The sequence below is a fragment of the Lodderomyces elongisporus genome, chromosome 8, assembly GCF_030384665.1.
Source record: "Lodderomyces elongisporus chromosome 8, complete sequence".
Taxonomy (NCBI): Eukaryota; Fungi; Ascomycota; class Pichiomycetes; order Serinales; family Debaryomycetaceae; genus Lodderomyces; species Lodderomyces elongisporus.
Genome location: NC_083680.1, coordinates 455,037 through 481,061, shown reverse-complemented (window position 1 = coordinate 481,061; position 26,025 = coordinate 455,037). Strand labels below are relative to the sequence as shown.

The window sequence follows — 26,025 nt, the reverse complement described above, 5'->3', positions numbered from 1 at the left end:
ATTAAAAATTAAAATAAAAAAAAGTGTTGATGTAATTTTGTAACCCATGAACAAACGGATCTAAAACTCTGAGGGGAGGAGGGGTATACAGAAAAGAAACCCTGCTACAGTTATAGTTATAGTAACACTAACAATAACAGTACGTGAAACAGTAGCACAATATAAAATATACAACAACAAACCAATTTCTTCTGACCCAAAATCAAGCCTACATTCTCTTTCTTTTTTCTTTTTTTCTTTTTTTGTTTCTTTTTTTTTTCTTTTGGATATAAAAGGATGAACGACATTGAAACCATTTCTTCATCTGATCATTTTATAAATTCAGACCCAAACCATCGAACTTATACTTATTCCCAGCAGCAACAGCATCAGCAGCAGCAAAAACAACAACAACAACAACAACAAGTACCAGGTGTTACTGGAGAGCCATCACAATTGGAACTTTTACAAAATAATACAAAGACAACTTTGTCATCGCCATCACTAGTATCACCGGTGATACTACATACGCAACCTCAACGAAGTCACATCAACACTTTGTCATCGATACACCAGCAACAACAACAGCAACAACATCAGCAGCAGCAACATCTTCAACAGCAACAACATCTTCATCAGCAATACAAATTTCGAAGATCCCCATTACACCCTTCCTCAAAGTTATACACTCAGCCATACCCCTCGTTTAGTTCCGAGTGGGTCGAAGAAGACGAAGAAGACGAACAGGAAGAACAGGAAGAACAAGAACCTGATACACCAAGTAAACAACAAAAATTTAAAAATAAAAACATGAGTGCGACTATGACAACTTCGAAAGTAGAAACACCGCTCAAGTTTAGAACAAACTTGAACAATCAAAGCTATTCGTTATCAATTGAGGAAAAGGCCGATAAGATGGAACAGCAGAGCGATGCAGCCTCGATAATGACATCAGCGACTCCTATGACCCACACTTCTTCCAAGGAGAAAGCAAAAAACTCTCCTAGTGAATGGAAAATATTTTGGCTTATGCTCAACGATATTGTTGGCAAGGACAAATTTGCCAAAGTCGGACAGTACACATTACGATTACTTGTGCATCACGCAAACCAAACGCAAAACTATTTATCCGATGAGAAAGTCAACATCAAACAAATCAATTTAAGATATAACGATGCATCAAAGCAGCTTGACCTATTCAAAAATTTTCTAAAACATCCACAAGATTTCTTTAGAATAATTGTTATATTGGTCTGCTCCATTTTCAAATTGCGAGTTGCGGGAATGATTAATGGTCTTAGCATGTATCGTCAATTTCTCCGGTTCGGTAAGACGCCTTTCCGAATCCATGATCTAGTGAAGAAAGTGCAAGAAAATGTTCATTCAAAAACCATTAATAAGCAATTGTTTAGTCGAAGTACGTTATCTCAAGTGGCCTCGCTTTACTATGGAATCAATGACGAATCCATCTTACTATACAAGCTAAATGTTCTTACAAATCCGTGGTACAAATCAATAGTGAGTAGACACGAGTCATATGCATGGTATCTGGAAACTTGGATTGCTCTCTACAATGCATATGAAAAATTGGGCAAACTTTCAGAAGAAAGGATCAATTTACAAATACAAATTCATGTCAAGGCCAAAGCTAAGGCAATGGCTAAGCAATTCAGCAATGGAAACATGCACCAGGGTAATGGCGGGGCTAATTTTCTCAACATGTTCAAGAATACAAATTCTGGTGCAAACAATGGTGATGATGAGCTGAAACCCAAATTGTCTATAGAAGAACAAAAACAGTTGGAGGATTTACTGTTTAAGATTCACAACACATGGATCGATATATACAAAAACTTGGCTGATTTGGGATTCAACACGTACACTGTATTTAAGTTGAAATTACCATTTCAAACATGGCAGATTTGGATGGGTATTACCGCTAGTGTCTTGAGCAGTATTAAGTTGTATAGGGAGACCAAAAGAAAACTAATTATGGATGAAGAAGAAAGTTAATAGAGAATGAATAATACAATATGTTTAGTATTTTATTTAATGAAGGATTAAAAAGAATTAAGGCAAAGGCAAAGGCAAAGGCAAAGGCAAAAGCAAAAGCAAAAGCAGTTTTGGAGGAAGTCCTATATATCCTTTTGACAAGTTCAAGAGCTATCGAAAAAATTAGATAAAGTAAATGTGTGGGTGGAAAAACAGATGAATAAACTAAGTTGAAAAGATCCTACTTATTGATTCTCTCACTACAACCATCAACAATGGTATACTTTTTAGAAGAACATATCCTTAAACTTGCTTGGTTTTTCCCCTTTTTTTCCTTGCCTTTCGTATCATTTTCTCTCAACTTCTTCCTCCTTCCCCTCCTCCACCACCTCCTCCTCTACTTTCTTCCCTTTTCCTGTTCCGTTAACATTTGGTATATACTCAAGAGAAGGCAATGTAATCAATCCGTATCTTGGATAATATCCTCTAGTTCACACAAACCATGTTTTATTGCAGCTGCATGAAATTTTGACATATGTCGCTCGCCGGAATCGCATGCAACTAAAACTATAGTTTGTCCTGGTCCATACTTCAATGCTGTTTGAACAGCAGCAACACAATTGATTGCTGATGAACTACCCCAAAATAGTCCATCATTTAAACAAATATACCTTGCCATCTTTAACGCTTGTTCGTCAGTAACTTTAACAGCTTCATCTATATATGGAATAGCTTTGGAGAAATTCCATGTTAATCTGTTAAGTCCGATTCCTTCCACCAAAGTGTCAACTTGATGCCTTCTTCTAGTCCCTTCTTTCTCCACTGAATCATACAATACTCCGTAATTGATTCTATTAGCAAGTCCACTTCCTTGCGGGTCGGCCAATATAATTTTGGTATCCTCATTGTATTCCTTTAATGCTCTTCCTACACCGGCAATGGTTCCACCAGTACCACTACCGCTTATAAAAACATCGACTCCCTTCTCATCATCCGAGAATTGTTTTAAAATTTCTGGCCCAGTTGTAGTGTAATGAATCCTCCAGTTGAAATCATTTTCAAACTGGTTAGCAAAAATGGCTCTTCTCGGGTCATTTGGGTCATTATTGATTGCTTCTGCGCCTCGCTTTGCCGCATTGACATATTGATTGGGATCAATGATACTTGCTGGTTTCACCTTCTCAACCTCCGCGCCCAATGATTCTAAAAGTAGTAATTTTTCAGGCGATGTGTCATCGGGTAGACATATATGCGCCGTATAGCCCAAAGCATTGCACAATACGGCAAAACTAATTCCAGTGGAGCCTGAGGTACCTTCAAAGATGACATCACCATGGTATGGGCGAATTAATCCCTGAGTTTCAGCAGCCCGGATAATAGCTAATGCGACACGGTCTTTGGAACTACCCGCAGGATTGGAAAGTTCCAATTTAGCATATATTTTACAACCTGTTTTGCGCAGGAGCGATTTGATCTCTATTAATGGCGTGTTGCCTATTCGTGATTCGATACCACGCGATTTCGGTGGTAATGGTGTAAGTTTTTTCTCTTGTTGTGATAGTTTTTTGTATGCTTTATTTACTTCATTGCAAAGAATGAGAAATGAAAGAACGTATGCTGTTGTGGACAAAGTTGATCTCAAGCCCATGATGATGGTTGCAAAAACAAAAAAAAAAAAGAAAAAAAAATAGAAAAAAATAGAAAACAACAACTAAGGGCGATGATTAGCTTAGAGATTCATAGTTTATGATTACAAGGTATGTGAAGGATAGTGTAAATGAGGTGGGGGAGGGGAGGGGAAGAGAAGGAAGATGCCGTCGCTACCAAATAGAGTTTGATAGAGAAGATCGGAGGAAAGGAAGGTCAAAAAATGGTTAAAAAATGGTTAAAAAATGGCCTAGAGTAACAAAGAAAAGAAAAGGATAAAAAAAAAATCAGAAAGAAGCAGCTTATTTTGCAAGTTCCTTAATTTTCCATAATTCATTGACTGCCACGATACAGCTAGTTGGTCATCTCAAACTGTATACTTAATACTCGTTTGTTTTATCCTCTAAGTTTTTAGAACATCAACCTTGAGACTCGAAGTATATACAAACACTATCCTTTCTATTAATTTTATTTTCTTCAATTCAAATAGTAATTAGAAATAAGTTAAAAAGTTTTTTGGCAATACCAAAGTAATAACTTCTTTTCTACTAGACTGGCTAAACAACCCTCATCATGAAAACTATATAAAATTGGACAAAAGGATCTCGGTGTTCAATATACTTTCTACACAATCTATTCAATTTATTATAGGTAACTTTTGGGACCAATAAGATGAAAGATTGCAAAAAAAAAATAAAAAAAAAAAAAATAAAGAGACAGAAGAAAAAAAAGCCAACATGACACAAAAGAGAAGAACAAGCTGAAAATTCAATATGCCTTTTTTTTTCTTTTTTTCTTTTTCTTCCTTTTTTTTTCACTCGCTCCGGGTGAATGAATCTCGAATCCTCCCCACAGGAAATCAATTTTGAAAAAGTCTATTCGTGATATTTCTACCTCGAATATAAAAAAAAAACCTCTTTTTATCACCTCCTCTTACATTTAAACTTAGCCATTTTTGTAATTACTTACCAAGTCTTTTTACAAAATAAAATTTAACAAAAAAAATGTCAGTTGAAGAATTGAAAGATACCGTACACAAGCTCCACGAGAGAATCCAACAATTGGAGAAAAAAGTTGGTGTTCTCCCATCTTCCCAACCAGATTTCGCCAAACAATTGAGATTGGTGTTGATTGGAGCTCCGGGTTCTGGTAAAGGTACCCAATCCACCGACTTGAAGGATAAGTTCTGTGCTTGTCATTTGGCTACTGGTGACATGTTGCGTTCCCAAGTTAAGCAAGGTACTCCTTTAGGTCTTGAAGCCAAAAAGATTATGGATCAAGGTGGATTGGTCAATGATGAAATTATGATTGGTATGATCAAACAAGAGTTGGAAACCAACCAAGATTGTAAAAAGGGTTTTATTTTGGACGGTTTCCCAAGAACTATTCCCCAAGCTGAAAAATTGGACTCTATGTTGAAAGACAGAAAGACTCCATTGGAAAACGCCATTGAATTGAAGATTGACGATGAGTTATTAGTTGATAGAATCACCGGAAGATTGGTCCACCCAGCTTCTGGTAGATCATATCACAAGATCTTTTCACCTCCAAAGAAAGAGATGACCGATGACATCACTGGTGAACCATTGGTGCAAAGATCCGATGACAATGAAGCTGCTTTGAAGAAGAGATTGGTAACTTACCACGCACAAACCGAACCAATTGTTGAATACTACAAAAAGACCGGTATTTGGCAAGGTATTGATGCCTCCCAAAAGCCTGCTAAAGTTTGGAAAGATATCTTGAAATGTTTGGGTCAGTAAATTTCCAATGAGTGCTGCACAGAACAATAGATTACTACATATCGACTAAGTAAAAACATTATGTATTTATGAACAGGGAAGCCCCTTAACATCGAGCTTGTTATTTTGCCGGATCTTTCTAGTCGGCGTATATGTTCTATTTGGCTTTTCTTTGCTTTTCTTTTCTTTGCTTTTGTTTTTCTCTTTTCTCTTTTATCTTTTGGCTTTTGGCTTTTCTCTTTTTTTTCTTTCCGAATGTTTCTTTGCATCCTATCTCCTTGTCTTTATTCCGTTTATATATATATATATATATATATGTATTGATTTCATTCTTTGCTTCTTACTTTCCAGCTTCAAATTAAATGTAAACAATTAGAGTGCTCTTTCGCAAATCAATATTTCTCCCGTTTCACATTGGCATTCAAATCAGCATCGGCTGCCCTTTTGCGATCATTATAGCAACTCACATGAACAATCCTCCTACCATTCTTCTCTCCCGGTTGTCTAATACATTCATTCCATACCCACTCACCAATCTCGTCATTGTACTTAGCCCTCACTTGCTCTCTACAAATGAGACACCTATTGTTCATATTTGTATCATTTGGTGGAACAACAACGTATGTACTACTCTGAAAAGAACCTGCGGCGCCATTTGACGCCAGTTGTGGCCCTGATATACCGCTCTTATTGGAATTGAAACCGATGTCGCTATTGCTATTGTTATTCTTGTTATTACCGTTGCTGTTGTTAACTGACGCATATTCAGATAAGCTATCTTCGTCAAACTGTACCCAATCGTAATCGTCTAGGAACCAATTTCTCGATTGAATGTTGCCTCCTTTGACACTTTGCTTTTTATTCATTCTGAAATGCCAATCGAGGTGTAATCTTTTCTTTGTGGTTCCATCAACATCAACAGTGAATCTTTTGCCACATATGGAGCACTTTGAAGGCTTGGCGCCGTAAAGCAAACTAGTTAAATTAGATGTAGGTTTGTTTGAATTGATGAAATGTTGCAAGTCACCTGTACCACTGATGTTGTTGTTGTTGTTGTTATTATTGTTAATATTGTTGATATTATTAGTATTAGTAGTGGTAGAAAAAGTAGACGTTTTCTTCATTACACTCATTAATTCTACAAATTTTAGTTTTTCATACTCAGAACGTTGTATAGAGCTGCTTTGAAGTAATATATCTTCTAAGTTATCATTTTCTCCTAAAGGTGACTGTTTAGCTGAGTACTTGACCTCGGGAAACATCAATGTGTATACTGGTTTAGACCCAGGTATAGGTTCCTGATCTTTTGCTACCAATCCTGAAAAAATCAATTCTTGGAATAATCTTATTGCAGGATTTATTTTGGGTTGTGGAGTTGTTGCAGGAGTGACTGGTACTGGCGTTGGTGTTTGAGATTGAGATTGTGCCTGTAATTGTGCTTGCGCTTGCGCTTGACTCGTTTGTATTTGAATATTGACGATATGAGATTTTATTGCTTCCAACTCTGCTGGTTTCATTTCTTTTGAGCCCAAGAGTATTTTCAATCTATTCAAAGCCTTTAATCTATCAGGAAGCTTTGGGTCATTATGGCCACCGTTCGATATTTGTCTTTCAAATACTGGAATTAACTGGTCAATGTCATTGATGAGAGACTGTTGGATAGAAACCCCAGGTTTTGGCGGAAGACCCACTACAGGAACAGTAAATTGTTGTTGCTGCTGCTGCTGCTTTTGTTGTTGTTGTTGTTGTTGTTGCTGCTGCTGCAACTGCAGATTTGTGTTATCAATCGCTCTCTTCTTTGGGTATCCTGCCTTTTTCAAAAATTGATCAATCTTGTTTAACTGATCTTTGGGAAATATCAAAATCTTGGTATTTCGCAATGTGCTCACTTTCCAAGTATTAAACAATCGAACCATTTTTTCTCTAATTACATCATTATTCATTTGGAAAACATGGATGAATATATCGTAAATTTCGTCGCCAATCAATATGTTGTATGGATTACCAACAACTTTGCATATGTCATCGAGCACATATAATGCAAATAGTTTTTGTTCCGGTATAGTATTATGGATACGTTCCGTGATCAAGTCCATAATCTGATCAGCAAGTTCGAGATGCAGTTTCGCTTTTTGAGTTAGCTCAGTAATGATAGGTTGTGAATTGAATGTTAGTTCAGAGAGCCTTCTCTTATACTCCGTAAGAACATCCGTCATGATGCTGCTGGTAAAAAAAAAATTTTGAAAGATGTGATGCTATTTAAAACTAATTGGTTAAATATATACCAATGTCAAAACAAATGTTGAAGTATGGTCAATGTCCAGTTCCAAATCCAAATCCAAATCCAAATCCAAATCCGGAACCAAGCTGAAAGGCTTTTCCTCAGCATCAAGTTAAATTTTGGCTTGAATAATATATCCACTAAAACACTGTCGCGCAGCAATGTGTCGCCGCACCAGTTTTCAACTTTGATAAAGTGCGACACTCAAAAAAATTCGTATTTACATAATCTAATGTCTATTACTTTCAACCAGCAAAGCTGAATCTTTATGCACACATTATTGTAAGATTTGTTCCTATATTCAACTACTTTATAGCTGTTCCCTTTTTTTTCTTGTTCTTTTTCTTTTCTTTCCCTTTCTTTTTATATTGTTTTTTGTATTATTTTTTTTATTTTTTGGTTTATCCACAACTTTCTGTCCTTTTATAGGCTTTGATTAGGGACAACCAAGAATCGATTCTATGTATAGGAAGAAGAACTTGACCTTTATTGTATTTGATTTTTTTTTTTTTTGATGCAAATTTATCAAAGCACTAGCTTCTATTGGCAATAAATATTTGTAAAGCTATAGATTTGAGGAGTCAAAATTGCAAACGCCCACTCATTTTACTCGATTGTTTGATCCCATATTTGGTAATCTCTTCGCCTTAGAAACGGCTAAGCGCGATGATTCATTTCCACGGTCCAAAGGGTGAGATTCTTTAACACAAAAAATTTTTTTCTCTTTCGTTTTCCATACACACACACAGACTTACACTCACAGACTTACACCTAAACTAACACCTACACCTACATCCACATCCACACAAACACATTGATACACCCACCTACATCCACTCGTATCACGGACAAAAATCTAACATCGACACACCGACACACTGATATATAGGCATATAGTTGGTAAGCAAATCTTAGACTACAAGGGATTCGTAGATATCAGAAGAGAAACTCAAATCAAATCAAAACCAAAAAAAATAAAAGAAAAGTTTTTAGCAATGTCACCAACAGCTCATTCGACTTCCGATAAAAAGACTACTGGTCTTGCCAGAGTCCTTGGTTCAGCCACTGCCGGTATTGCGGAGATTGGTGTTTTCCATCCAGTCGACACCATCTCCAAGAGATTGATGTCCAACCACACTAAGGTTACTTCTTTAACTCAATTGAATCAAGTTATTTTCAGAGACGCTGCTTTAGAGCCTTTGGGAAAGAGATTATTCACCTTGTTTCCAGGTTTGGGTTACGCTGCTTGTTACAAGATCTTGCAAAGAGTCTACAAATATGGTGGTCAACCATTTGCCAACGAATTTTTGACCAAAAACTTCAAGAACGACTTTGACAATGTCTTTGGACCTAAGAACGGTAAGGCTTTGATGAGTGCCACTGCTGGTTCTCTTATCGGTATTGGTGAAGTTGTTCTTTTGCCATTGGATGTGCTTAAAATCAAACGTCAAACAAACCCTGAGTCATTCAGAGGTAGAGGCTTCCTCAAGATCTTGAGCGATGAAGGTTTTGGCTTATATAGAGGATGGGGATGGACCATGGCTAGAAACGCACCTGGTTCATTTGCATTGTTTGGTGGTAACTCGTTCGCCAAAGAGTACATCTTTGGATTGAAAGATTATACTCAAGCTACATGGACTCAAAATTTCATTACCTCCATTTTTGGTGCTAGTGCTTCATTGATTGTTAGTGCGCCATTGGATGTCATCAAGACCAGAATTCAAAACAGAAACTTTGAAAACCCAGAATCAGGATTTACTATTTTAAAGAATATGTTCAAGAATGAAGGTATCACTTCATTTTTTAAGGGTTTAACTCCAAAGTTGTTGACCACAGGACCTAAGTTGGTGTTTTCATTTGCCATGGCTCAATCATTGATTCCAGCTTTTGACAAACTTTTGAGTAAATAAACTATGAATGTGGGGGTGAAATAGCAGTTACAATGAAAGAGGAAAAGGAACAAAGAAGTTCTTCGTAATGTTTGTTTGTTTGCATGTATGTATGTATGTATGTATGTATGTGTGATGCGGGAACAAGAAAGATACGGACACTCAAACATTTACAAATCTTTTTTTAGGAATGGGACCAGAGAACTGTAAATCATGTATATATTTAAGTATAGAATTTGCTAATAGAATATATCGAAATTCGACAAACAATAACTTTGAAATGTGTAGTAATGTGGAATTGCAGAATTGTAGAGATGTAGAGATGTGCAAATGTGTAGATGAAAAAGTGCTCATTATACATGTAAGTGCTATTTTTGAAAATTATCACGTGTGTTAGAATCAATATATTCGGGTATCATTACCAAATTGGGAGGTAGATCCGAAAAACACTAAAAACAAAAGCCGTTATTTATTTTGTTTCTCTTTTTTTAGAAAAATGTTCTCTTTCAACTGCTCCCCCCTCCTTTCCCCCCACTCTTTACCTGTTTCTCGATCCCATCACACAAAACGTGGGCAAAACTAGTTTTTTGGACTATATACTTTTGATACTATTGCATTTAGAATTCATGTATATATAAATATTTATATATATGTATACATTTTTAAAGGTGCCACCAGTAACTACACTTTAGTTCAAGAAACTTTGATATACATCATCATTGTTGATGGTAGTTATTGAAGAACTGTTCATCACAATTTACCAAATCCACAACATTTGCTACAACATATATTAAGACGTATCTAATTCTATTTGCCGTCAGATTCAGTAAAGAAAAATATCACAAGAATCAAAAAAAAAAAAACATGAAGATAGCTTGGATTATTCATCTAATCAAAATCAATATAGTCCAAATTGTGGTGAACAACTCACGAAATCCTTCAATAAGCCTTCAATATATAGATAGTTCCTTTTTTGGACAAGCTAGTCGATGTACACCAGCTGAACCTGTTAATGGAAGTGGTGCGTATGCTGATCAATATTATCAGAATTATTGGAGCAACAATTTCACAGATGTTCCCGAAGAAATTGACTTGATGGACCTGGACATGATGGAGGTTGAAGGAATTATCTAGAACCTGGCCCTACATATTTGTTTTTTCTTTTCTACAGTTTTTTAGCTCAACTTTTATTTCGTTAGATTAATGTGTTAATATATATATTTGGTTTGATTTGGTTTGATTTGTTTAATTTAGTTTTTAATATTTTTGTTTTTTCGAGTATTTAAGTTTTTATAACTATTATAGACCCAAAACAATCTAAACTGATTGAGTGAGTTACATATGTGGCCGTAGAAGTGGCCGTAATAGTCGCTGTAAAGTGGTAAAAATGTCTTTTACCAATAGATTCGACAGCTTGTCTTACACTATCTTGAAATAAAAAGCTCGTTCCTTTCTCAAGAATACATTGGTCGAAATTGTGCATTCATTCCATTGCTGCGTGAACATTTTGATGCAAGAATTATTTGCCAATTCTTTTATCAGGTTCAAGAAATATGTACCAAATCTGAAGTAATAATGTGCAAAAACTTTTGCTAATTTCTATAATTGCTCGAATTTGATTATGTATGACAAGTCATTTCTGTTGATTTTACTTATATGAAGTTTTCCTAAAAAGTAAAAATAAAAAAAAGAAAAAACAAAGAATAAATGACCAAGCTACTGATTTACAATTACAATAATTTTAACGGAACTAAAGACGAGGAAAATAACTATACTGGTGATGGTGACGGTGATATTAATAAAGACGTCTCCAGTTTGGTATATATAAGCCTGTTTAGCCTATCCTTGAGGTTTTAAGATTTGAAGATTCCATTTTGCGCGTCTCCTAAATATTTGCAACGCGCTACTTTCCTCAAAAAAGTAATGATAGAATTGCAAAAGTGAATAAGCATTGTCGTTCTTATGATGTCCCAACAAACCAGCAACACTTGGTTTTTTCAGATCTATGTGTTCTATTTGGGAAAAAGAGGAAAGAAAAACAACAACAAAAGAAAAAGAGAATAGATGAGCACCTTTAGATCAAAACTCGTAACCCATGATACGCTATCACAGCTACCGCATCCCAAGGCACTTCGATTGCAACAAGCTTCAAAATATACATTGGATATTCCCGTCATAATTGTTAATGTCAAGAGCTGGCCCAACAAGGAAGAAGAAGGCAAGATAAATGGAGCCTCGCTCTTGATTACCGACTTGACAAAGACTCACCATCAAACGTGTGTTCAAAAAAAAACTTTACCACCAAAGATTAATGAGATTGTGCAGTCAATGACTGTATGGAATAGAAACACTATTTTCAGCGTTGAGATGAGCGCCGAACAATATGAGTCATTTAAAAACGATGTCGAGGACTATGGTTGTGTTGATCCTATGTTTGCAAGGTTAAACTTTGACCTTCGTTTGAAGAATGGCACTGCGATTGATGGATTGTGTAATAGTATAAAATTACCCTCGCGTGTAAGACTACATTCACACTCACATTCACATTCACCATCAGGATCTGGGTCAGATTTAAATCCAGAACGGAAAGATTTTACTCAAGTGATGCGTGGGATAGAACAAGAATTTGTTAATTTGTTGGATAGATATTTGAAAGTTAGAGGATCAGCTGATTTTGATAAAATGGTGGAATTTTTCAAATTGCGCGATTTTATCCACAAGTTTGGTGCATTGAGTCAAGATATCGAACACATTTCACAGTTTCCGGGGTTCTTGGAAAGTGTTTCAATGGATGAGACTCAAGCCTTGATGGAAGTGGAATTTTCCGATGTTGAAGAAGAAAAAAATATACCTGGAATGAGTGAAGGTAGTGAAATTGATGAAGTTGAAAAAGAAAATGTTAAATTTGGGACACATGGAGACAAGAAAAAAGTCGATGTCTCTAATAAAATACTGGAGATTGAAAAAGAATTTGATAGTGGTACAGTGAATCAAAGATTGGAGCAAGGTTACAATTATAATGGCGGAGATAATGACAATAATAGAAATGGTTTTGAATTTAATGACAATTCAAGTGAAAAAAGAGCAAATGGTATGTTTATGAGAATTGAACCAAAGCCGACACACAATATACTGAAGCATTTAGGCGAGTCCAAAGGTCACGCCAATGTGGAGAGTCAGATCCCTGAGGTTGATGGTGATATGGGTTTCAGTGATTTAGATGATGATTTGGACGTACAAGGTGTACTAATGAATAATACTCCTTCTCCTCCTCCTCCTCCTCCATCTCTGGATCAGATTGAAAGTAATGAAAATAGTATTAGCAACAACAACAATAACATCAATAACATCAACAATAACATCAATAACATCAACAATAACAATAATAATAATAATGAAAGTAGTAGTAGTAATCCCAGCAATGCTAACAGTCAAGATTTCTCAAACTCGGTGGTACATCGAAAACGTAAAGGGGAAATCGATAAGAATATTGAAGAACATGACGAGAACAATGAGGAAATGGCAATTTTGCGCAAGAAGCCCGCCGTATTTAAAACTAATGAAGTTGCAAAACAGCAGCTGCAATTGTCACTGGCACCAACACTGACACTGACACTGACACACAAGCAGACATTACAATTAGATAAAGATTTACTGCATTTTGCACATAATGAAATCTCACCGGTACATGTACGGCTCGATTCTTCACAAACTATTCAGTTTGTATCCATCAACAAGTTAAATCGATATGTGGATAATCATAGTTCAAGTTCACTCATTTCAAATGCAATGCTAGGACCAGTTAGAACATTAGGCATTTTACCATTCAAACAGTTTATTCTTACACCTTATGATGAAGATGGAATAAGATTTGCACCGGTAAGAATTATGTTTGACGATGAACAAGAGAGTGAGATTTTGGTGCATCTTCAAAAGGATACAGAGTTTCACCACTTTTTTGGATTGAAGGGTGGTAACAATGACATAACTAATGGGGACGAAGATTTTGTTAATGTTATGTACAGCAAATTACACAGTTTCTTACAAAGTGAAGCGCAAATGACAATCAAATTACGACAAGAGTATGAGTATTGGCAGTGTGGGGCAAAATCAAGATACTGGACTTTTGAGTCTACATTGGATGAGCTATTGAATGAGTTAGCCAACAAAGTATCAGACGAATAAAAACTGTTTGTAGGTATATAATAATGTAATGAATAAAATACACCCTAGTATTCAACAAATTCTTTGATTTACAAGGCTAAACAGAAGATATCTCTACAAAATCAAATTCAAAAATCAATTTAAAACAGACAAAAGAGAAAAAAGAAAATAGAGAAAAAAGAAAAAAAAAGATGTCAAAATCATCTTCGTTACAAATGAAAAAGGGGTTTATTAAGATTTACACAGATGATCAACAACACAAAAAAAATATTAGTTCAACTCTGAATTCTAAATTTAAATGTAACCAATCTTGTTAGCAATGTCCAATGCATCGTGGTCAGCAGTCAATCTCAAGAAAGCCTTCTTGGTACCGTTTGGTCTGATCAAAGTGTTGACGTAATCGACATCGACATCGTACAATTCCTTAGCAGCAGCCTTGATTTGGTGCTTGTTAGCCTTGATGTCAACTTGGAAAACCAAGGTGTTTGAGTCCTCGACTTTCTTCATTGCGGTCTCAGTAGCAATTGGAGAAACGATAACTTTGTAAGCATCGAGTCTGTTGTAGTGTGGTACTGATTTTCTTTGGTATTTTGGTGATCTTTGCAATTTAAGAGTCTTTGGCAATCTGAATGTGGTTGAGGTTCTCACCTTGGTGACCTTGTTTGAGTTGGTACCTTTCAAGGCAGCCTTCTTAGCAGCTGATGCTTTTGTGTTTGCTAAAAAAATTAGAAAGTTAGTATTGAAAATAATTTTATTTTTCAAAGACTGAAAATGTTTGCAAGATATGGGTTAGACACATTGAAAAATACGGACAAGAAGCATGATCTAGACTGGTGTAATTACTTTGCAAGCATGTTAAAGAAATTCCTTTTCCTGTTGTTTTTCTTTTCTTCTTCTTCTTCTTCTTCTTCTTCTTCTTCTTTCATAGTAAAGACCCAAACATGAGGTTGAGGTGTACTGTCCAACGACATTTTTCTCATTTCAAACACTAGTAGTGATCATAATTAGGGAACGTAGCCTTATATCACAAGCATGAATGACTCTATTGTCAATTTGGAAAGAAAAAAAACTTGCTTGACTTATTAAGTGCTATTTCAAAGAAACCAAGTCATTCTATCCTTCAATACTTGTAGTAAAAAGCTATTGACGTTAAAAACATCACAAGTGCTCATTCTACTTGTTGATCTAATCATGAGTTTAATGATTCACTTGTTGATTTCTAAGTTTCTTCATTTCTTTATTTGTTCATTCTAGCATGTCTTAATCGTCCACTATTTCACGTTATCTTCTAGAAATGTCCGCTCAATTTGACAATGATGTCTATCCCTCTCCCCTGTGGTCTCTTGCAACTTGATCATGATATATGACAAATTATTCGCAAACATACGAGCCATTGTAGATGTTATTGATGATTAGGTGTTGATACAACTATGAAAAGCTTCAATGAGTATAAAAAATTTCAAACTAGTAGTATGGGAATTATTTTTCGCTCTGGTGATGCGTGCACATATTGGAAAGGGCAGAAATGCGACACTTAACAACGCTCATAAGCTATTGCAAACTTTACGACAAATGTTCGCGACATTTGAAAAAAAAAATAGCCTCAAAGTAAACGAGAAAAAGAAAAGTTAGAGATTTTAAGGTCACGTGTAAAAAATAAATATTAGGGTTAAGATATAGTCTTATACCACTATAGGTTGTAAAACCAATAACTACAAAATCATTGACTGCAAACAGTTAAAAGATACTATTAGATGAATCTAAACTTTGCTTCCTCGCCTCCTTTACTAGATATAGAGACCTAAACAAGTAAATCATCACTATGATTAGCTTATTTCTTTCTAGATCCCCGGTATATATATACAAGTTTTGTTTGAAATCTTAAAAGAAAAAAGGCGATTTGTGGACCTCTTGTTCAGTGTCAATCTAAAGTATATTGCAGTGTGCCATGCTTTCACTGGTTCTGCTCTCTCCTGTTCTGCTATGTTTTTGTTTTGTCCTGTTTTATCTTGTCTTGTTTCGTCTCGTGATGTTTCGTTCTGGTATGCCCTGTTCTTATCTCATGTGTTGCTCGCTGTTTTCATACTTCTTCTTTTCAATACTACGGTAAACATGGGTTGTATAAATTAAAAAAAAAAAGGGGGAGGAATCTTGTTGTAGATAATAACAATTTACAAACGACGTACCTTCTTTGATCTGTGACCACCAAACTTGAGAGTTGTGTTTTCCACTATTCTCACGATATTGTTTCTTAAAAATGAACCTTCTTTACCCAATAATGCTGCTTCAAATGCTTGTCTTCCCTTTCCGAAATTTGTAAATACCAATTCGACTTTATCGTTGGGGCCAATATAGTTTCTTTCTTGGATTGTTTTGAACATCTTTGCCGCAACTTGGAAACCAGCCTCGTACTCTTGTCTCTGTGTCTTTCTGAAACCCAACATACCTGCTGTGACATCGTATTTCACCTTGTGAGGTAATTGCATATAGTAGATGACTTTATCGTTATAAGACAAATGTTCATTGTTTTTCATGAAATTGAGGTCTTCGACAACGGCAACCAAAGTGCATCTAGTGTTGTGTCTATTGAAACGGCCGTATAGTTTCCATGAAACGACTTTTTCGTCCACCACGATTTCCTTTTTAATTTTTTGTTGCTTTTGTTGATCTATTTTATCTAGCAAGGCATCATCGAGAGCTGCTTGAGCTGCTTCTGCGGTTTTAGCATCATCGACAGGCTGTTGTTGGTTTTGCTTGTGTGCAAATGGACTGCTTTCTTCAGTCGATTGTTGGTTATTAATATTGATTTGTTGGCTGAAAAATGGTGTTGATGTTGAAAAATGTTTGAATGCAATTGGATTGATGATTGTTTTTGAAATACTAGGCACCGACAGTAAAGAGCTGGTGCTCTTACTTAGTAAGTTAAGACTTCTTTTTAAAAGGGACATAGTGAATAGTGGCAATAAGACGATTGGGTCCGTGCTTTATAAAAGATCTAGTATTGGTGGTGATAAAATTGAATATTAAGTCCGGTATATGTATGTGTGTATCTTAGCTCGACATCTGCTGTTCCTTTCTCTTCCACAATTCGAAAAATGCTAGAGACTGGTTTTTTGGCGCGTACAACTATGGGAAAAAAATAAGAAGGGGGGAAGAGAGAGAAAAAAAAAAGTATGTTGCAGCTACCAGAGACTTGTCTCTAACCAACCTCTTACTTGGCTGCGAAATTCAACATGCTATAGGTCAAACCATAAAGGTGAAATGGAAAATATAAAGGTGAATAAGAATGTATTACTGTTTGGGAAAGAAAGGTACAGATTTTTTATTCATTTTTCCATTCCCCTTTTTGATTCGTTAGTTAGTTTGTTTGTTTGTTTGTTTGTTTGTTTGTTTGTTTGTTTGTTTGTCCTAGTACTTAAATCTAATATTCCTTGTTTAGTATAGTGTAAAGTACTTTTACTCGTTTATTGGCTAATTTTTTTTTTTTTCTTCATCAACAAAACATATCATCATTCTTTGATTAAAAAATTGCTCAAAAACGATGACCGGTTTCCAGCATCCACTCAACTCGTCTCCTCTACAATACTTGGACATAGTGGACATAAAGTTTAGAATGATGATATGTTTTGTTCAACCAACAATTTAAAGCTAATGTTTCATTTTTTTTATTTTTCAAAAAGTAGTTGTGAAACATGGTGGACTCTAGATGTCAGCTGCATACATATTAGAGATAAAAGAGATATTCCATGTAACGGAAATATATATTTTTATATTTTGAGACAATAATAAACGCGACACTAATGAAAAGTGCGACATTGTCTAGCTGTGCTGACTCCTTTCGTGTAATGGAGCGTTGTTGTGTAAGCCGTATCTACCGAGAATATTGTTTACAACAGCGACTCCTTAACCGCGCGTAACCAAAAGAGTCATGCTGAGAGAGTAAGAGAGCTGGGGAAAAGATTCAATGAAAATTCCAACCCCCCCCCCCCCCCCCCCCGCCAAATTTGATAGCCATAATATCAAATTCACAAATGGATTTCTGTGAAAGTATGAATTTGAGGCTCTTCATTGGATTGCTACCCCCCCTTTCTTCCTCATATCTACCAATATGAATAATTAGACATGAATCTAAAACTCTACACTTTTAGCTCTGAAAGGTTAGGGAATCACCACCAGTAGTAAAAAAAATATAACTCCGTTTCCTAGAAATCCCGTGACCGCAATTTGAATGACCACCACCCACACGAAAATACACGAAGGAGACAAAAGGGCGGGCGGGAAAAAAAGAAGTGAAAAAAAAAATAAAAAAATAAAAAAATAGAAAAAAAATAATCATTATAATATACACAAAATAGAAGAGAAACAAACTAAAGGCAGAAAGTATTTGCAAATGAATATCACTTAAAGAAAAAGAGTATATTTCCACTCTAAGAATTATTCTAGCAATCTCCGTAACTCTAGTTCTATTGCTTGGTGACTATAGTTTAATTGCGCTGTAGTCATATAAGGGGGGAGGAGAGGAGAGGGGGTGGGGAGGGCGCCATCCAGTGGCAGTGTTGCGCGCAAAAAAGAAGAAGGAAGAAGTAAAAAAAAAAGAATAATATATATATAACAAAGGTGTGAAAGAAGTATAAAATTACCGGTGTTGAGTGGATTGGTGGTCAACGCCTCAGTTGGCGATAATTAACAAAATCAAAGAAACAACAAAAAAAAAATAATATTTGTAACATACCACAGACTACCAAAAATAACAACAACAACCAACAACCAACATTCAACATTCAACAATCAACATTCAACGACGCAGAAAAACATCCATTTATACTAGCACTAGAGCTGTTTACTTTATCATTAGTCAATTACAACTAAATTAACTAAGAATACTCAATAGTGCTTTAGAAACTATTTAGAGATTAGACACAGGAACCAAACCAAACTTCCTATCTCTCTGCTTCCGCCCCCCTCCCCTCACACTCACACTCACTACCCCTACCTAGTTATATTGAGGAAAAACACGTTACCGGACACACGTAAATAATCAACTACAAATCAAAAAAAAACAATTTATAACAATTACTACTCAATCACCAAACTTGAAATTTGAACGATTGAGGGCATTTTTTGCAGCTAAACACAATTAAAACGCATCATAAAAGAAGTTGTTGTTTTTTCTTTTATAACTACAACGTTTTCTCTGAATCTCAACAATTGACGCATACTCCCCTCCCGCTTTTATCTTTATTTTTGATTTTATAAAAAAAATCCCCCGTTTATTTCAACACCAAACATGGCGCAGTCAGTGAATGAATACACGCTACCACAAGTTGTCAACAACAAGACATCTACATCAAGTCGAATGACTATTAGAGAATATAGGAAGATTGGAGAAGGAGCATTTGGAACAGTTGTAGAAGCTGCATTACGATATGACGAACCTACTGATGTTTCAAGCACTCACCGACACCACCAGCAACAACAGCAACAGGAGCAACAGGAGCAGAGCAATAGCAACGGACATAACGGTGTGAGCAGCAATGGTGGAAGAGACGAATGGATTGGTCCATTTGCCATAAAAAGAGTCCCAGCCCAAACAGAGTACAAATCTAGAGAATTGGAGATTTTGCGCGTGGTTCAACATCCCAATATTGTCAGCTTGCGTTTCTTTTTCGATAAGAAGAGTTCTTCAGATAACAAGATTTACCAAAACTTGGTCATGGAATGCTTACCATCAAATTTACAATCTGAAATCAAGTATTATCGACAACTGAAATACACTATTCCTTACCCGCACATGAAGGCATATACATTCCAACTTGCAAGAGCAATGTTGTATTTACATGGATTTGGTATAAGTCATAGGGATATCAAGCCATCAAACATATTGGTTGACCCAACGAATATAAGATTGAAAATATGTGACTTTGGCTCAGCAAAGAAACTCGAGGTTAACCAGCCAAGTGTCAGCTATATATGTTCAAGGTACTACAGAGCACCAGAGTTGATTGTAGGGTGTTCTTTGTACACAACAAAAATTGACATATGGGGCTTGGGATGTGTTGTTGCGGAGATGTTCTTGGGCAAACCCATTTTCCAAGGATCTTCTCCCGAGTCACAATTGAAAGAAATTGCCAAACTATTAGGACCACCACCAAAAGTGTTTTTCTTCAAGAGCAATCCAAACTATAGAGGAAATATGTACTCGACAAAGTTGTTCAGTTGTACTGTAGAGGAAAGATTTAAACAGATTTTCAGCAACTCACCACCAGATGCTATAGATTTGTTGATGAAAATATTGGTATATGACCCCGAAGCCCGTGCAAGTCCCAGAAGAGTAATGGCACATCCATTCTTTAATGAATTGAAAAGCCCTGAGTTTAAGGTGTATCCTAGAGGCTCTACCACTCCAGTGGACTTGAGTTTGTTCAACTTCACTGAATTTGAACTGGAGTTGCTTGGTTCATACAAGGATGAGTTGAAAATAAGCGCGTGAGCTGGATGTTATGAACCAAAGAATAATAATAAAAAGAAAAAAAAAAAACAAACCCACAATCATGTGTTATAAACAATGAACCATGAGTCACAGACCCGACTGATCTGATTGACCTGATTGAGCCGATCTTCCAGGCTATTGTATTTGCCAATTACACATTGCATATTCATTTCTTCTTCTTCTTCTTCTTCTTCTTCTTTTTCTTGTTGTTGTTGTTGTTGTTGTTGTTGTTGTTGCTGTTGTTTTTCTTGTTCTTGTTTTCCATTACAATTATATGAATTACTTTTCTAGATTTTTTCGACATCTTTATAGAGTTTCAATACACTTAAAATCATGAATACCTGCAAGAAATTTTTATTTCAATCCTGTTTATTTCTCTCTCGTATAATCTTTCTTGTTTATACAATCAATGTATATAAATACGCTCTCCAAACATTTTCTTTCCTTTAGTCCTGTTCCAACTATAAAGCTAAGCTATAACTATATTCATCCTCGATATTCTGTGAAATCCACAATATAATGCAACTCAACATAACGCATCCATTGCATACGATATTCGCAACTCCCATACCCAAAGTGGGGAAGCTGTAATGTTTCATCAAATATTTGAGGATAAAAACCATAAAGCTACCAGCAACGCCGCCAGCCAATAAGCTGAATCCTAAAAACAAGATAATTCTTGCTGCCCATACGTAATTACCCCCATCATCAAGACCAAACCCGCCGCCACCACGTCCTCCAGTAGTTCCAAATCCATCTGAGTCACGATTCATAAGGTTACCCTTCTCAATGGAGTTGACAATAAGCATACCCAACGAAGAACATATCAAAGGGATCCAATCAACAAATGTCACATGGACGTCCAGCGCATTAACTGTTTTCGAATAGATCAGCGCATCAATTAAGGACCAAAACCCAATTGAGAATAAAGCACCTGCAGTGTATATTCCAGCAGAGCGAAGTTTGGCTGATTTGGGGAGATGAAGGTGAAGGTTGGAAAACTTGAATAAATTATTCTGTTGCGAACTCATCTTTCTTTTATATTAATACTTTTGTTCCTTGGTTGAAATTAATACCAAGTATCGGGGAAAAACAAGAAATTGGGGGTGGGAGGGGTGGAAGAGAATGATAGAGAGGGAATGAAAAGTAGTTTGAATTGTGTTCAATGAAGAAGCAAAGAATGTAGTTTGTTTGATTGAACTAGTTGATTACTTCAGTGTTGAGGATTGCCCTTTTTTTTGAGTTTGGACTAGCTTTATATTTTGGTATGGCAATTGACTTTGGTAGTAATCTTTGCCAGATAAATTTTGTCTTGCTGTTGTATCCAAGTGTTATTGAGATGGAGGTGAGATACTGTTGAAGTGATGGTAAGAATTGGTCTTCTCTTTTGTTGTTGGTGATTACGCCTTCTAGATTATTCGTGAAACAACTTCCACTACAACTCTCACTTCCACTCCGTTTCTCGTTTTCTTTATCGCTCGGAATGCTCACCCATTTATTGTTTTATTTTTTTCTTTTTGATTTATTTGCTTCTTAATCTTTTTCTTTTGTGAAATTTAAAGAGAATGGACTTGCGTATTTCTATATCCTTTGGAAATTTCAATAGCCACAACTGACAAAAAAAAACAACATTACGATACTATTGCAAAATTTATACGAATATCGATAACAATTTGTAAATCTTGTTAGTGACAGTTTGTTTTAGTACCTAATGGGTGTATTGTTACATGATGGAGCTCAATCGGAGCTGGTAAAGGAGGAGGTGGAGGAGGATCAGTCACCACAAACCCATTCCTTATACAACCATCTCTACTCATTCAAGGAACCAAGGCATAATCCTATAACAGCTGTTCGAATATCACCCAATGGCAAGTATATTGCATTATCTACTCAAAAAATAATCAAGATTTACAATTTGCACACTCGAGAACTCATCACTGAATTACGGGGCCACGCAAAGGGCATCTCAGATATTCGATTTTCGCCAATAAACTCCACAATTATAGCATCGTGTTCCGATGATTTAACGATTCGAATTTGGTCATTCAACCCAACATCTAATAAACCACCAGTGAACCCTTCATCTACATCAAACTTTAAGTTTACTTCTAACTTTTCAACAACGTCGATGAAAAATTCCTCATATCAATGTCTCAAAGTGTTAAAAAAACATACCTTTTACGTGACAACCATCCAATTCAATTCTAAAGGTAATCTTTTAATTAGTGGCTCGGCTGATGAGACTATCACAATATGGGATATAATTTCTGGCAAAATCCTCACTACGCTTGCGGCACATTCGGACCCTATTTCGAGTCTTGCATTAACACCAGATGACTCGATAATCATTTCGGCGTCCTATGATGGCCTAATTAGACTATTTGATTTGGAGCTGTATCAATGTCTCAAGACACTAACAACAAACGCAACTACCCACGGTACAGCAACAGTGTCATTATCTAGTAAGGAGTTACAGAATTACCCTATTGGAAATGTTGAAAGTTCTCCGAATGGGAAATATATTTTGAGCTCTTCGTTAGATGGAATGGTTCGTTTATGGGATTATATGGACAATAAAGTTGTCAAGACATTCACTGGACGCATGTCAAGCCCTGTGTGTGAACGATATAACTGTGAACTGAGGTTCGTTACTCATGGAGATAAGAGACTTGTCATTAGTGGGAGTGATTGCGATGGTATTCTTTGTTGGGACATTAAACTGAAGAAAATTGTATGGAGTTTTACTGAAAGCGATTTTAATGATACAAAAGACGAGGCAAGAGATAACAAGATTGATAATATAAAGTCTGAAAAAACTGAAAAGGAAGTATCGGAGAAAGAAACAGAAAATCACAAACAAGCAGATGAGATTTGTGAGAATCAAGAACAAAATGGGAATGGGCAACAAAAGAGTCCCGAATCGGCAATATTGAGTTTGGACATATTTGATGAAGGAAGATTACTAGTTACTGGTAATATGGATGGAGTAGTTAGCGTCTTTGAAATGAAGAAACAAGATGGTCAAAAAAATGGACAATGACAACATTATTCACGATGGAGAGGTAATTGACAATAAACATTTACTTTTGGCCGAAGCAAATCTGGTACCCAATGGTTTGAAGCATGACGACGAGCACGACAACAAGAGACCTTAAGATATTCCAAAGATTAATGTTGGATTAAGCTTCAGTACATAAAAGTATAAGTATAAAGGCAATAATGATAATGAGTGTAGAGAGAATGGCTATTCCACAATTGCAACTACTTAATTATATGAATAATGAAAAGGAGTTAGAATTCTTTATACAAACATGTATTAGTTTTTTTCTTTTCTTTTCTTTCTTTTCTTTTCTTTTCTTTTTCAATTAATTGTACACTACACATTCTAACGATATACTAATCAATGTTTTTTTTTATTATTCTTTTGCTCATTTTCATTGATGAGCTTCCTTCATTCGTTTTATCCAAGAGTCCATCAAACTTTGTTCAATCTCATCAAACTTGCTGGGCCATGCATTTAAACTTTGCTTTTCTAGGCTGTTTTTTGCACCGGTTCCATTAGTTTCTGCGTTAATCGTTGCCGAGGTGTTTGATAATGAGCGACCACGCGTATAATGGTTTCTTAAACTTGAAGGCAAGATCATTGATCCTAGTACACCATTCTTATCTTTTGCGAGTTCCTTGATCATAATTCGAAGGTACTGAAAAAGTAGGATTTTGTTTTTGTTCTCTATGACTAATGCACCCATGTTTTGGTTTAACTGTTTGACTAAAAAATGCTCTTGGGAAGTGAAATACTGTCGCAGAATAAGTTTTTGATATGATTTGCTTAAAATATCTCGTTCAAATGTCTCTTGGTATCTTGATGAGACTGATCCCTTTTTCGGAGTCAGCAATCTATTAGGAGTTGTGGTTGGCGTTGGTATGGTCGGGGAAGTGGAAGCCCTTGATCTAGTTGTGCCTTGTTGGGTTTCGTGGTTTTTCTGTTGCTTTTTTTCTTCTTTTTCTTCTTTTTCTTCTTCTTCTTCGATCATACTTATATCAAACTTCACTCTGTCATTGCCAAGTACATTACCCTCTGTTGCTCCCATCTCTCCATCACTCCATTGTCTCTGATTATCATACATTTGCGTTGGAACATAAAAGTTTTGTCTTTGAATGTTTTGATGTTGTTGATTCCACAATTGTTTTTTCGTTATAAGTTTCTTCATTAGTCTTTGTGAATTGAGTATTTTTCTATTGACAAAAGGGTGATTCAATAACTTTCGAGCACTGAACCTAGTCGCAGGGTCTTCAATAAAACAACAGTTTAAAAAACTTCGAAACTCATCACTTATTCGTAATTCATCTAAAGCAATCATCTTGATAAAGTCTCCATTTTGTTCACATCTTGAGATCAACCGTAGTGCCTTCATTGGAGCATGGTACCTTTGCAATGGAGGTTTACCAGTGTACATTTCGTAACAACAACACCCAAGGGACCAGACGTCCGCTTTGAAACTATGGCCACCTTTTGAGTTTAAAATCACTTCAGGTGCCATCCAATATGGCGTCCCTACCGTAGTGTTTCTTTTGGAAAAGTTGGAACCTAACTGAGCACTTACCCCAAAATCAGTCAATTTTACATTGCCAAGCTTGTTCAACATGATGTTTTGACTTTTTAAATCGCGATGAATTTTTCCCTGGTCATGTAAATATACCAAGGCCAACAAGACCTCCCTAGCAATTACGGCAATTGCTGATTCCTCCCCGTCGTCCATGGGACCAGCTTTTAAAAGGTCGAAAATGGAACCGCCATCTACATACTCCATCACTACCCATAATTTGTAGTTTTTAACAAATGATCCGTAGTACGAAGTGATTTGCGGACATCGGCATTCACTTATGATTTGTATCTCCTTGTTTATTTCGATCAAGTCTGTCGCGTCTTGCTCGAGATCAATTTGTTTTATGGCAACTTCCTGTAGAGTGGATTTGATTATGCCGCGGTATACAACACCGAACCCACCACGGCCAACTTCTTCATATACCTCTAGTTCATTACTAGAGTTGACTCTCATTTTGGAAAAAATATTATTGAAATGTAATTTTGATATTGCTTGAAAGTGCAAGAGACAACACCAGGAGAAGTATTTATGTATAACTTGCGGAATTAAAGATTAAAAAATGATTGCGAAAAAAATAAAAAAAAATAAAAACTAAAAATCAAGGTAAAAAAGAAAATCAAACGGAATTTGCGACAACAATGCAAACTTAACTAGAGGTTTACCCACTTTTATCTTATCACATCATCTCAACACTTTCTACACTCTTTACACATTACTAGATTTACTAACACAGTATTAAATTTTACTCAAATTTTGTTTTCATTACTTTTAATAAAAACTCCTGGGAAATGCAACGAATGTCTATCAGAATAGTACCGCGATATAGGATGCGACCTCTACTTCAATTTCAACGACAAGCGTGTGGTGATCTGCGACGATTAATGTCCTCCACATCCACCGTATCCTCTCCATCATCATCATCATCATCATCATCATCATCGTCATCATCATCATCGTCATCATCATCGTCATCATCGTCATCATCATCCTCTTCGTCACTGCCACCACCACCACCTCCTCCTCCTCCTCCATCATCATCGTCTACTTCTTCTGCTGAATCTTCTTTTGCCACAAACACACAGCAGCATTCACACCAATCTAAATTTCGCAAACAAACAGACATGTTTGATGATTTGTTCATCTCCAAAACTCTTTCGTCGACCAAGTACGCTGACAACGAGCTTATCAAATGTACAATTTTCGACGCTAATGGGAACATGGTTCATCACGCCAA

At 36.1% G+C, this 26,025-nt stretch overlaps 13 protein-coding genes across 13 annotated transcripts; 6 read left to right on the top strand and 7 right to left on the bottom strand. All coding sequences in view use genetic code 12, as the record gives it.

Moving 5' to 3' along the window:
• Nucleotides 1-276: 276 nt before the first annotated feature.
• Nucleotides 277-1,992, top strand: PEX25 (peroxin; the record flags this gene model as incomplete). The annotated part of the gene is made up of 1 exon (XM_001523926.2): nucleotides 277-1,992. One exon carries the CDS (start codon nucleotides 277-279, stop codon nucleotides 1,990-1,992), a length of 1,716 nt encoding a protein of 571 aa, XP_001523976.2.
• Nucleotides 1,993-2,431: 439 nt separating this feature from the next.
• MCY1 (Putative mitochondrial cysteine synthase) lies at nucleotides 2,432-3,619 on the bottom strand (the record flags this gene model as incomplete). The annotated part of the gene is made up of 1 exon (XM_001523925.2): nucleotides 2,432-3,619. The coding sequence occupies one exon, from the start codon at nucleotides 3,617-3,619 to the stop codon at nucleotides 2,432-2,434; it is 1,188 nt and encodes a 395-aa protein (XP_001523975.2).
• Nucleotides 3,620-4,622: 1,003 nt separating this feature from the next.
• Nucleotides 4,623-5,381, top strand: ADK1 (Adenylate kinase; the record flags this gene model as incomplete). Its single annotated transcript, XM_001523924.1, has 1 exon — nucleotides 4,623-5,381. The coding sequence occupies one exon, from the start codon at nucleotides 4,623-4,625 to the stop codon at nucleotides 5,379-5,381; it is 759 nt and encodes a 252-aa protein (XP_001523974.1).
• A 371-nt stretch (nucleotides 5,382-5,752) lies between these two features.
• Nucleotides 5,753-7,576, bottom strand: PVL30_005520 (uncharacterized protein; the record flags this gene model as incomplete). Its single annotated transcript, XM_001523923.2, has 1 exon — nucleotides 5,753-7,576. The coding sequence occupies one exon, from the start codon at nucleotides 7,574-7,576 to the stop codon at nucleotides 5,753-5,755; it is 1,824 nt and encodes a 607-aa protein (XP_001523973.2).
• Nucleotides 7,577-8,636: 1,060 nt separating this feature from the next.
• Nucleotides 8,637-9,551, top strand: GGC1 (Mitochondrial GTP/GDP carrier protein 1; the record flags this gene model as incomplete). The annotated part of the gene is made up of 1 exon (XM_001523922.2): nucleotides 8,637-9,551. The coding sequence occupies one exon, from the start codon at nucleotides 8,637-8,639 to the stop codon at nucleotides 9,549-9,551; it is 915 nt and encodes a 304-aa protein (XP_001523972.1).
• Nucleotides 9,552-11,594: 2,043 nt separating this feature from the next.
• On the top strand, nucleotides 11,595-13,715 carry PVL30_005518 (uncharacterized protein; the record flags this gene model as incomplete). Its single annotated transcript, XM_001523921.2, has 1 exon — nucleotides 11,595-13,715. The coding sequence occupies one exon, from the start codon at nucleotides 11,595-11,597 to the stop codon at nucleotides 13,713-13,715; it is 2,121 nt and encodes a 706-aa protein (XP_001523971.2).
• Nucleotides 13,716-13,988: 273 nt separating this feature from the next.
• RPL25 (60S ribosomal protein L25) lies at nucleotides 13,989-15,088 on the bottom strand (the record flags this gene model as incomplete). Its single annotated transcript, XM_001523920.1, has 2 exons — nucleotides 13,989-14,410; nucleotides 15,082-15,088. 2 exons carry the CDS (start codon nucleotides 15,086-15,088, stop codon nucleotides 13,989-13,991), a joined length of 429 nt encoding a protein of 142 aa, XP_001523970.1.
• Nucleotides 15,089-15,865: 777 nt separating this feature from the next.
• PVL30_005516 (uncharacterized protein) lies at nucleotides 15,866-16,642 on the bottom strand (the record flags this gene model as incomplete). The annotated part of the gene is made up of 1 exon (XM_001523919.2): nucleotides 15,866-16,642. The coding sequence occupies one exon, from the start codon at nucleotides 16,640-16,642 to the stop codon at nucleotides 15,866-15,868; it is 777 nt and encodes a 258-aa protein (XP_001523969.2).
• A 2,339-nt stretch (nucleotides 16,643-18,981) lies between these two features.
• MCK1 (protein kinase mck1) lies at nucleotides 18,982-20,184 on the top strand (the record flags this gene model as incomplete). The annotated part of the gene is made up of 1 exon (XM_001523918.2): nucleotides 18,982-20,184. One exon carries the CDS (start codon nucleotides 18,982-18,984, stop codon nucleotides 20,182-20,184), a length of 1,203 nt encoding a protein of 400 aa, XP_001523968.2.
• Nucleotides 20,185-20,645: 461 nt separating this feature from the next.
• VPS68 (Vacuolar protein sorting-associated protein 68) lies at nucleotides 20,646-21,215 on the bottom strand (the record flags this gene model as incomplete). Its single annotated transcript, XM_001523917.1, has 1 exon — nucleotides 20,646-21,215. The coding sequence occupies one exon, from the start codon at nucleotides 21,213-21,215 to the stop codon at nucleotides 20,646-20,648; it is 570 nt and encodes a 189-aa protein (XP_001523967.2).
• A 680-nt stretch (nucleotides 21,216-21,895) lies between these two features.
• SWD3 (WD domain protein) lies at nucleotides 21,896-23,224 on the top strand (the record flags this gene model as incomplete). The annotated part of the gene is made up of 1 exon (XM_001523916.2): nucleotides 21,896-23,224. The coding sequence occupies one exon, from the start codon at nucleotides 21,896-21,898 to the stop codon at nucleotides 23,222-23,224; it is 1,329 nt and encodes a 442-aa protein (XP_001523966.2).
• A 394-nt stretch (nucleotides 23,225-23,618) lies between these two features.
• Nucleotides 23,619-25,244, bottom strand: PVL30_005512 (uncharacterized protein; the record flags this gene model as incomplete). The annotated part of the gene is made up of 1 exon (XM_001523914.1): nucleotides 23,619-25,244. The coding sequence occupies one exon, from the start codon at nucleotides 25,242-25,244 to the stop codon at nucleotides 23,619-23,621; it is 1,626 nt and encodes a 541-aa protein (XP_001523964.2).
• Nucleotides 25,245-25,638: 394 nt separating this feature from the next.
• Nucleotides 25,639-26,010, bottom strand: PVL30_005511 (uncharacterized protein; the record flags this gene model as incomplete). The annotated part of the gene is made up of 1 exon (XM_061119692.1): nucleotides 25,639-26,010. One exon carries the CDS (start codon nucleotides 26,008-26,010, stop codon nucleotides 25,639-25,641), a length of 372 nt encoding a protein of 123 aa, XP_060975675.1.
• Between the last annotated feature and the right edge of the window lie 15 nt (nucleotides 26,011-26,025).